Source organism: Lipophrys pholis (assembly GCF_963383615.2).
Source record: "Lipophrys pholis genome assembly, chromosome: 7".
Classification (NCBI taxonomy): domain Eukaryota; kingdom Metazoa; phylum Chordata; class Actinopteri; order Blenniiformes; family Blenniidae; genus Lipophrys; species Lipophrys pholis.
In genome coordinates, this window is record NC_137638.1 from 1,666,606 (window position 1) to 1,678,835 (window position 12,230).

The 12,230-nt window shown below is 40.4% G+C and overlaps 1 protein-coding gene across 1 annotated transcript in view; it reads left to right on the forward strand.

The window, feature by feature from the left end:
- adamts3 (ADAM metallopeptidase with thrombospondin type 1 motif, 3) overlaps positions 1-12,230 on the forward strand; it is a gene marked incomplete at both ends in the record, with an annotated part of 156,655 nt that overhangs the window by 133,481 nt on the left and 10,944 nt on the right. The window contains 2 exons of the mRNA XM_080466520.1: positions 8,095-8,251; positions 9,331-9,463. Of these exons, the coding sequence (XP_080322646.1) occupies positions 8,095-8,251; positions 9,331-9,463 (290 nt within the window). The remainder of the gene's footprint in view (positions 1-8,094; positions 8,252-9,330; positions 9,464-12,230) is intronic.

Here is a 12,230-nt window from a genome sequence, read left to right on the forward strand (position 1 = left end):
AATGACACGAGATTTTAAGTGAAACCAGATTGTTATTGCCACTGAGCGCATTTAATCATTTAACCAGCACTTTGTAATAACTGTTACAATATTTAACAAGTTATTACAAAATGCGGCAGATTATTACATAATGAGATGAAAATGTATTACATTATTACATAATGAGGTGAGAATGTATTACATTATTACATAATGAGGTGAGAATGTATCACATTATTACATAATGAGGTGAGAATGTATCACATTATTACATAATGAGGTGAGAATGTATTACATTATTACATAATGAGGTGAGAATGTTTCACATTATTACATAATGAGGTGAGAATGTATTACATTATTACATAATGAGGTGAGAATGTATCACATTATTACATAATGAGGTGAGAATGTATCACATTATTACATAATGAGGTGAGAATGTTTCACATTATTACATAATGAGGTGAGAATGTATTACATTATTACATAATGAGGTACTTCTGGCCTCGTCCATTCGACAACGTATCAGCTGAAAATGTGTCGTTTTCATTTCAGAAAAGTTTCACGTTTATGCGACAACGTTTTGAAAACGATTACACACCAAAGACAGAAACACTGAAAACAATGTAGTTACCATGCCGGGCCGCTAGTTGGTGCTGTTGGTTGTTTTAGCAATGAAAGCACACACACACACACACACACACACACACACACACACACACACACACACACACACACACACACACACACACACACACACACACACACACACACACACACACAGCAGAGAACAATGAGCTCTAAACATTAACAATGGGAGGATATTCTGGTGGACAGACCACCAAGTTGGATTGTTATTACAGTGACTGTCAAAATAAAAGTACCAGGTTCCAGGAGAATATGGACTGGGAGTCGTGACACCACAGAGGAAACATTGTTCTCATCGCCTCAACTGAGCATGTGCACAACTACTAGTTACTACTGGCAGTTTCATAAAGTTGATTTCACTTTTGTTGTTTAAACGGATCCTCAAAACACAACGAAAGTTTTGTTTTTACTTGAAGTGGCCTAAAATGTAAGCATGACTCACAACACCATCTGGTGGCACAAACTGGTATTGCTGGGCAGAACTCTTTGGTGTCTGCTGAGCCCAATAACCTCAGATATATACACGTCAGTATTGTGAAAATGGATACTGTTCATTTAGCGTTTTCCTGAGGAAGTCCCGTCACGCTGAAGGCTGCCATTGTTGTTATTGTCCAGCTACTGAGCATGTGCAGAAGAACCATTGCAGCTTTCCAGCCGTCTATTTGGCCCGAGTGTTTTCCAGAAAGTCTCACTGTCGATCACTTCACGAGCGTTTTCAAAAAAGTACCACCTTGGGAGGTGTTTTTAAAAATGTGCATTTTCATTCAGTGGCTCCGAGCACCGTTTTGCATTTTCACTAGAAACGGTTGGCGTGTGAAACGGGCCCTCCGTCCTGCACACGACGTCCCAGCTGCTGTCTTCACTCACTTCCATGAGGAGTTTTGGTCCTGCTGAAACTCAGTGAAACAAAAAAGACAAAATGTGTGAAGGAGTTTCCAGGAGGGAATGAAACTCCTCCTGAAACGACCAGATCGTAACACCACGACGACGATCTGACTTATCTAGACAAAGCAAAGTTCTTTGTTGAAGATATACTGCATAACATTTCTCCTGTGATCGTTTCTGCTCCACTACATGGAGCAGTTTGTCAACTTATATCATCACTTTTAGACATTTGATTTGATTTGACTTGACTTATATATGACTATAGATAGATAGATAGATAGATAGATAGTAGCAGTAAATTGAGAGTATTCACATTTTAGCTGTAATGACAGTTGGTTTGTTTTCAGATGAATAAAAAGCTAAAACTAGAAGGATTAGGGTTTTGGTTTTTTCTTCCTCCTCAAATTAAAACTGTATGTGTGAATTTCGAATGATTTCCTGCCAGCTGACTAATAGGGTGAACGCTTCATCCACAACAAAAACAAATAAGGCGGCACATCACTCAAGCCAACATTAGTCATATGTGAAGAGACGATTGTCTCGGTTTTCAGAGCCAAGCTCATTTCAGAGTGAATTACAGACTTTTGTAAGCGAGCCAGCCGATGACTGCAGGGCACCGAGTACAAGTACTGAGTAAATAAAGCATGCAAACATCAAGTGGACTGAAAAGAAGGACGTATCCAGGAGGTAGAGTCATAACAGGAGTGTGTTTGAGCGTATAACTAGAAGGGGTATACTGACCTCAGGCTATATTTCGCGGTCAATTTCTTTAATATGTAATTAAGCTTCACAAGTTCCTGAATGATGTGTTGATCAGGAAGGTTGATTCACAGCCTGAAGTTCAAATATGCTGCACTGCAGTGGTCCCTGACCCTGCTGCTGCGTATTGTACACGTCTCCGAACACACATACTTCAGATGAATGGTTCATCAGGGTTCTGCAGAGCTCGACCTTTTTACATAGCCAACACATCAGGCAGTGACGGCGCTCGGGGAAGGTGGCAAACGCCTCAGAGCGGGTGAAAAAAGCTGGATACAACAGAGTGCCACCAACTTCCTGTTGGATGAGTGAGGACTTCCTTATTCAAGGTCCCATATTGTACAACTTTTCAACAATTTCACGTTGGTGTCAGAGATTCAACAACATCGTGTTCATAGATTTTTCCCAAAATCAGCCTCGGTCCTGATTTCCAGTCTAAATGTCCCTCTGGTGACTCTGCGGAGAACAGGCCGTTTATGACGGTGTCTGACCACGATGACTCCAGACAGAAGAGCTTCCCGGTGTTTCAGATGAAGTGGTTTCCCTGTTAACTGGTGACCCTTTAGCGTCCCTTTCTTGCTGCTAATAACAGACGCTAAAAACCCGACAGAAATCATCTGCTGTTACCAGCGACGATGGACGCTAAAAGAAGTCCATCACCATTTAACAAGGAAACCAGTTCATCCGAAACACCGGCACAATGCGCGAATGTTGTTTTGGTGTATGTAGCGTTATGACTAGTATAAACACGAGTTAAAAATATTGTGTCTGAATATTTTACTTAGTTTGGTCGTACGCGTTACAATTACTTGCAAGTAGCTAACGCTAGCTCCTGCAAACTTACTTTTTTTTTTTTTTCAATTGATACAGAATTTTTTCAGTATATCAATAATCTTTGTAAGTTTTTATCTACCTGTGGGAGGGTTGAAGTGAGGATCTACTACCAGAGGGAGGTTTTTTTTTTCCCCCTCATGATGTCATCAAGGGAAAACTCTGATTTCCCCAAATAAGCACACATTCACTAAAGATTAGAGCAAGTGAGGGAGGTGACAGACTTTCTAACTTCTGGGGCTTCATACAGGGACACATCGTACTGTTAGAAAAAATTATATAAAGTGATATTTTGCAAAATATAGGACCTTTAAAAAGTGTCTGTTTGGTGGATGTTCTAATCGTACTATGGTAAGGTGTTGCTGAGATACACTGATGATCACTTCTCATGCAGGAACTGTCTAAATGAAACGCAGAGCCACTTTCAAGCTGTCAACATGATTCAGCTGTTGAGAAGGATCATCCTCATGTGCTAAGAGAAGCTTAACACAATATTTTCATCCAGTTTTACTACGAAAATACAGTATCTTTCCATCCCAGTCACACCTGAAGTGTTGAACTACTATACATACAGTTGGAATTTGGTGCGTTTCTTTAAATGTTACCACAGATTCTTGCTTTGTCACACGAAGCAAACGTGCCAGTTCATTTAGAAGAGAATGTTGTTTTAGAAACATCCAGGGAAATGTGAAGCGGCTCTGACTGGCAGTGCAAAACGAAAATATATAGCAACCTCACACTGTTGTCTTAAGGTGCTTTAGTGTGAGAAAGCCAATAAAGAAGTGAGAAGTCAAGGGATTCCCACATGAGCAGCAGAGAGTCAAAAGTGTAAAAGTCTCTTGTAACTAGAAGAAACGTCATGCAGAGTCCTGCGTCTAAAGAACCGGTCTTGAAAAGGTTGCTCTCATGGCAAAGAGAGGGAGGAACAGTAGAGAGCAAGGTAGTTGAGGACGGGTTTCCAACCCGGAGCCCAGAACTAGAGATCGTGCACGGGTCCAAGACTTTTCCTGATCTCAGACAAACACAACCAAAATAAGATACCTTAAAAATTTTTTTTTAAAAAAGCAGCGAAAACGATGCATTTTCACATGATTGACACGCAAATGGGTTTCCCATCCATCCATCCATCCATCCATCCATCCATCCATCCATCCATCCATCCATCCATCCATCCATCCCCCCGAGCTGGTCGGGGGTCTTTCCCAACTAACTTCTTTTTTTTTCTAGAGACTGATCAAGTTATATTAAAGACATAATATTATACAAAATTTACTTTCCAATGGTCTTCTAACGGTACTATTTGTCCCCACAGCCTGTATGAGGCCCCAGAAGTGAAGAAAGTCAGTCATCTACCTCACCCGCTCCACTTTTTAGTTTTCCCTTCATGACATCATGAGGGGAAATAACCCCTCCCTCTGGTAGTGGCGCCTTGCCTCACTCATAAAATGAGTACATTTGGTTTAATATGAAAAACTGTAACGGTTAGAAGGAGCTAGTAGTGCATTGTACCGGTGTTTTGGATTAACTGGTGTCCCTGTTAAATGAAGCAGCCTGTTCTCATTAGAGTCGCTGGAGGGACTTTTACTCTGGAACTCAGGACCAAGGCTGAATTGGGGAAATAACACTTTGAACACAATGTGTCTGACACCGACGTGAAAACTAAAGGGAACTAACCACCCCTCGTATTTATTTTAACAATTAGTACAGTAAGTCAAGGAAGTCCATCAGACAAACCTGCACGCTCAGAGTCCATGTTTGCAGGACTGCGGTTAGCATTAACACTTTTAAAACCTGAACAACAAAAACATAAAGCATCCAAACATGTGCTCGGGACCCCGAATGAGAAAACACATAAAAACAGGTTAAAAATTACTTTTAGATTAGATTCCATCGATGCATGAGAAATGAGGAGACTCCATTAGTGAGAGGAAACAGGAAAACATATTCCACAGTGATGTCCTGCTTTTTTTAATAATCCACTGTTAAAGTGTTACCCTGAGTCTTTTCACTCATCATCTGCCATTATGGAATAATTACATGGAGATAAATGGAGGATTAAGAGGTTAGAAGTTAATTTCCGAGGTCAAGAAGTCATTCAGCTCTAACAGGATTAATTATTCGCTGTTTCTCGGTGTTGGTCTCTCACTGCTGCCATTTCATTATTTCAAAGGAGGTTTTGTTTTTTTTGTTTGTTTGTTTGTTTTTTATTTGGGCTTTTTAGAGTGAGCGTGCTGACTAAGCTTTTACTAGACGAGCTTTTTCATTCTGCTCCTCACCACCCGTCGTCGTTGTTTTTTTCCTCCACTGAGAAAAGCAGCTTTGACTTCTCTTTACAGCAGTTTTGTCGTTCATCTTCACTTCGCCGGCTGCGTATCAGAGCAGAGGGGGATTCTGGGTAAAACAAACAAACACAAGAAAGTCTGAAGCTTCAAGAGAAAACTCGTCTCTCTTTGCGTTTTTGGTTCCAGAAACGTTTCCATAGCAACGTATTGATAACTACGTCCATTTACATGGAAACGATGTCGTCGGCATGCCAGGCCGCCAACACCGTTCTGTATTGAAAACTGAAATAAATGTTTGTTTTCAGTTGAAACGTTGTCGTGTAAACAAGCGAGCGTCGGCTGAGATTCGGTGTGTCGTTTCCTGGGAAACGGGTTTCATGTGCGTTAGATGCTGCAAGCGGAAGAATAGAGATACAACAAAGGAAACGCTTTATGTGGAATGTAAACAAGATCTGGGATCAGTTTGTTTGTTTGTTTGTTTGTTTGTTTTACCAGCCCAGTTGCTGCTTTGCAAGCGATGCCTGGCCACAAATGAAGCCCCCTAAAAATAATTGAAAATAAAAATAACCAAAATTTACTTTTTAAAACTCTAATAAATGTTTTCATTCCTTATAATTATTATGAATTTAGAATTTTTTTTTAAATTATTTTAGAAATAATTACAGCACAAGCTCCTTTTGCGGGTTGTCGGGCCATTATTTGTTCAATTACTTTTTTTTTTTGCTTTGTTGTGTTTGTTTGTCTTTTTGTTTTATTTAAAAAAAATAGTTTTGTTTTGTTGTTGTTCCCACATGTCCTAAACAACCTTTTTAAATCAAATCGAAATTGAAGCTTTATGGATTTATGGACTTCTTTGCATTCCTATATTTCATTCCTTCCTTCCTTCCTTCCTTCCTTCCTTCCTTCCTTCCTTCCTTCCTTCCTTCCTTCCTTCCTTCCTTCCTTCCTTCCTTCCTTCCTTCCTTCCTTCCTTCCTTCCTGCATTCATTCCTTCCTTCCTTCCTTCCTTCCTTCCTTCCTGCATTCATTCCTTCCTTCCTTCCTGCATTCATTCCTTCCTTCCTTCCTTCCTTCCTTCCTTCCTGCATTCATTCCTTCCTTCCTTCCTTCCTTCCTTCCTTCCTTCCTTCCTTCCTTCCTTCCTCCCTTCCCTCCTTCCTTCCTTCCTTCCTTCCTTCCTTCCTTCCTTCCTTCCTTCCTTCCTTCCTTCCTTCCTTCCTTCCTTCCTTCCTTCCTTCCTTCCTTCCTGCATTCCTTCCTTCCTTCCTTCCTTCCTTCCTTCCTTCCTTCCTTCCTTCCTTCCTTCCTTCCTTCCTTCCTCCCTTCCCTCCCTCCCTCCTTCCTTCCAGACTAAGGATGTACAGACACCAGGATCGTGGATCTTTAAGCAGCTTCAAGGTTCATTTGCAGGTTTAAAAAGGCGACGTTGGTTCATCCCTTCGTTTTTCCTATTCTATTTCTTTCCCATCCTGGTGAACAGACATGAACCAACATAGCCTCTCTCTCTCTCTCTCTCTCTCTCTCTCTCTCTCTCTCTCTCTCTCTCTCTCTCTCTCTCTCTCTCTCTCTCTCTCTCGTCCAGATGGTCGTTCACTCACGCTGGCGAGCAGCCAGACAGCAGCTCAGAAACACGAGCGACACACTTTGAAACGCCCGACAGGAGCTTTTCCTCCTCAACTCTCATTAAACACACACACACACACACACACACACACACACACACACACACACACACACACACACACACACACACACACACACACACACACACACACACACACACACACACACACACACACACACACACAGTGCTGGGCCAGCACCTGAGCCTGTTCAAACATGAATTCATGTTTTAATAAATTAATGACACATTTAATTAACTAATTAATCAATTAATTGATCAATTAATTAATTTATTAATTAGTTAATTTATGGTGTATTTATTTATTTAATTTGGGCACTTTCAGTCCTACATAGCAATGCGTTGAAACTTGCTTCACAAATATGTGCTGGTCATACAAGAGTCTATTTTCATAAAATGTTTCTTTAGATGTATTATTAAGTTTTATAACAATACAATAACTTTAAAAAGCTTAAATTTGATGGGAAAACTGCCGACTGGGATTGTGACAATGCAGTAAATTGCTTGAATAATTGCCAGGTTTTGTCGCAGGAGGGTCAACTAATCCCCAAAAGCAAATGATAAACCATCAATAATGATGATGTATAAATATATTTGCCCATTATGACAGCCGGCAGGTCATCCGTTATGAAAGGATTTAATATTACTCTTAATTATACAAAATGTGCAACACAAATCATGAAACATTACCGATTGAATTGATAATAGAAAAACCTCATTATACTCACTTCATTCTGCGCCGACCATTCAAACCTCAATATTCATGACTTACTAAATGATAATGATATGATCTGAAAAACACTGATGGAACAAATCTCAGACGTGAGCCGGGAACATGGACGTCAGTGTCCCTCTGTCTAATCTCTTTGTCCCATAATTCCCAGACCTACATTCAACCAATTACCAAACACGGTGGTTCACTTGGGCTTTCTCTCTCACGACGAGGCCGGATTCATTGATTTGCTAAGTATTTTAATGCAAATGCGGCGCAGTGAGGGAAGTGTGCCACAATGGAGCCTTTATTAGACTGTAATGGTTTTGTCTTTGTCTTCCCCCGATTCTTAGATTATACCCAAGGACAATGAGACGCGCTCCACTTTAATGTACAAGTACATCATCCACGAAGACTCGGTGCCCGTCAACAACAACAACGTCATCCAGGAGGACACGTACGAGTGGGCTCTGAAGAGCTGGTCGCCGTGTTCCAAGCCCTGCGCCGGAGGTGACGTACAAATCAGTGAATCCTCGTCTGGTTAAACACAAAACAACGGAGAGGAAACACTTTGTGTTTCACCCTGATTGGACCTGGTATTTCCTTGAATACCTGGAAAGTCCTTCATCAGAGCGGTTTCTAGTGAGGTGTTAGAGTTTCCTGCACCGAGGCGACGTTTGAGGCGGAAACGCATCATTTATGGGGGATTTGCGTTTCAGAAAAGTCTCACGTTTACACGGACATGTTTTGTAAACAAGGCCTGCTTGTTATTGTGCTTCTACTGAGCGCGTGCAGAAGAACTATTTACTATGGCCGGGGTGTGCAGGTGCAGAGTTACAAAAAGTAGCATTTTCCCCTCATTTCTGGGGAGATGGAGTTGGAGCATTTTCAAAAAGTTCCACCGTGGAAGCCTTTTTTTTTTGCGCTTTCCCTTCGTTTCCATGGAGACAGAACTCAAGCATTTTCAAAAAGTTGCATTTTCCCCTCATTTCCGGGAAGACAGAGCCCAAGCGTTTTCAAAAAAGTTCAGTTTTCTACTCGTTTCCACAGAGCATTTTCAAAAAGCTCCACTTTGGAAGCTTTTTTTCTTTTCCCCTCGTTTCCAAGAAAACTGAGCCGTAGCCATTTTGAAAAGTTGTATTTTCCCTTTGTTCCTGGCTAGACTGAGCCCGAGCATTTTCAAAAAAAGTTTGCTTTTCCATTCGTTTCCACAGAGAAAGAGAGTTTTCTAAAAGTTGCGTTTTCCCCTGTTTCCATGGAGATGGATTTGGCAGTGTTTTCAAAAAGTTTCACTGCGGGAACCTTTTTTTTTTTTTTTTTAAAGTTGCATTTTCGCCGAAAACTCAACAGCTGGTGATTGCTCATCGTTTTATGACAACACAGTTGAATAATTCCTTGTTTACGATCATTTTTTTTCACACAAACTCCAACATTGAAATATGAATTGTTGACTTGCTGTAATGGAACGAGCCCAACGCGTCACACAGACCCTGAGCTTCTGCTTTTCAGCTTTAATTTGGCAGTAAATGTCGATAAACTCCACATGCCTGATTAGCCGACTGTTAAAAAAACCTCGACTTCTTCCTCAGGCTTCCAATACACCAAGTACGGATGTCGAAAGAAAGGAGACACCAAGATGGTGCACCGGGGCTACTGCGACGCCAACAGGAAGCCCAAACCGATACGCCGGATGTGCAACCTTCAGGACTGCACTCAGCCGCAGTGAGTACCGAGCTCACGCCTCCACTCAATCACTACGCAGGTTCACATGCAGGATTTCCCTCGATTTGAAATTCATCCCGTGTTTTATACAAAGAATTAGAAAACAGATCAGCGATTGGCTGAGAATGAATGATTTCGACCAATGAGAACGCCCGATTCATTTCACTCTCAACACTTTGGGGTCAATTTGTCGTTTTTTTTAACAATTTTATATCAAAAAGACTTATATTTAAATATGCAAGATTTGTTCTAGGTCTTGTTATGTTATTCTTGTACAAAATGTGGTTTAAAATAAATTAAAATAGCTTAAAAAGCTTCAGGGATCCTGTGTGTCTATTACTGTTGGAAAAACTTTAGAAAGTCAATTTTGCCTAATATGACCCCTTGTTGAGCCGCACCACATGTTTAACCTTTAAAATGAGTTGAAACGCAACTTATAGAGGTTCAAATATAATTTTAATACACGTACAAAAACTATCTTAGGTTATATGTATGAATTTTTAATTACAATTTTGACATTTTAGCTGTTTTAACCATTTTGGCTCCCTGTTAAAGCAGTTTCTTTCTTTCCTAATTTTTAAGCAGTTTTTAAGCTTTTATATTCTTTTATAAAGTCCAGTCATTTATGGTTTTTTTTTTTTAAAACCTTTTTATCTTTTTTTTTTTTTTTCAATTTTAGTCGTTCAGTTCAATTCAACTTTATTTATAAAACAGTCATTTCTACTCGTTCTTACAGAGAAAACCCAACAATTAAAGTCTGTTTAGCCAAGAGATAAGAGTCAAACGGGGACTCGGCGGAAGCAAAAGGTAAAACAGAATTAGGTTCTTTCAGCTTCGGGTTGAATTGAAACGATCTCCTCCAAAGTGTGTGAGCTGGAACAGAGTGGCAGTCTAATCGTAATGGAGTGTGTTTTATGGCGCTGCAGTTCAGCGCGTCTCTCCCGGGACTCTCCCGTTTGCTTCAAGTGTTATTACACCGTTCAGACGGAGGCAACTTTTAGACGGAGTTAGAGAATCTAAACGGGAACAACTTGTCACTTCAAGAAAGGAAATTTTGAAAAAAGTCCAAACGCGTCTCTGCTCTAAATCGGGTTTTGATTCATGAGCGTAGGCACCGGAGCGTTTTGGCAGCCCGGAAGGCTCCGGAATGAGTCAAGCAGCAAAAATCCCAGGAGTCTATAATTTCCCCTTTTTTGAAGTTTAATCGCGTTTAACATTCAAGAATGTTTTTCTTCATTTTGAGCCGAAAACCGAGATAACGTCCATGACACGAAGAGTCAGACGATAGAAACCTTCCCCAGACCCACCGGAGACAATCTGTCCACCACAGAGACAAGATCAAATATTAACAGAGAATTAACAAAATCATTTAAAATTATGCAAATCAACACCTCTTGTAGCACAAATTCTAAATTAATTATATATATATTTTTTTTAATTTTCTTTATTTGGCGCCACTTAACAACAAATACAGAACTTTCCCTTTAAAATACGGAAATAGTGAAATTACAAGTAAAATAAAATGGGGAAAAAAGCAAATGGAGAGCAGGAACAACAGAGCATGAGGTGTTTTACACCATATAAAAAAGAAAGAATATGCAAAGAGTTGCACAATTTATACTTGACAAATTAAGCAATTACAAAAAATGAGCCATCAAAGTAAGAAATACAACAACAACAACAGATTTAAGGAAAGACAGTCGTTTTGGGAGAATATACGTCACCTAGATTTAGTCAAATTTTGCTTTTTGAGCGTTATTGTGAAAGTGTTTCTAATTTACAAAGATTTTATAGTTTATCATGTCATTCACTAAAAGTTTCCAGCTTCTCCTTGATTTTCCTCCATTTGAATATTGGATCATAGGAGCTGCATTCAGAATCTGCTGTGTCTGTGTGAGCTGGACTGGCTCCGCCCACACATGCCCATCTTGGGAAGAGGAGGAAGTACTTCCTCTCGTGGTGCCATGTGCCAGAGCAGAGCTGCCTAATTGTGGGAGGAGTCAAAGGGAGGGCCTACCTTGATTGGGATTGGCTGAACCCCCGATGACACTATATAGGGTTTGATTTCTGATTGGCTGCTTGGAGCAACACACTTTTTAAAACCTTAAACAAGCCAGGGACAGAGAGGACAGACTGTCTTCACTTCTGGGACGTCAGTCCACGTATGGGGACGATTTCTACTGCTGGAGAACCTTTAGGAAGTGGATTTAACAGAATATGAGCCCTGTAAGCCATTCAATTGTTTTTGGTTTTTGTTTTTTTTAAGGCTTAATGTTCAAAGAAGTGAGTCGATCACTACTATATAGAATGTGAAATTTGAGGAATTGACAGGAGAAGGTGTTTGTGTAACTTTATAATAGAATCATTAATCCCGAGTCCATTGATTGAAATATAAATATATCTGCTTCGTTTGCTGATGTCTGTTTTATGGCTCATTTGTTTTTCAGATAAAGTCAGACGTCCAGTAATTAGACCAGTCAATGAGGCCCACGCAGACAGAGTTTTAAGTCTTCAATCTTTTCGGCCGTCCGCATTGACAGATCTGCTTCTTAATCGATGCGTCGTCTCTGTGAGGCTCATTAGAGGGATTAAATTAAAACGTTATTCATAGCCGGCTGCTGTGAATCCTGGAAAGTCGACTCGTCTGAAGAAAAACCAGAATAGAAGAGTTGTGTGGAGGAATAAAGCCTCTGTGGCGAATCGCAGAGCGAGGGGGTAACCTGTGCCCTGCAGGTGAGACAGATGTTCTCTCAGTGGGGGTGGGGGT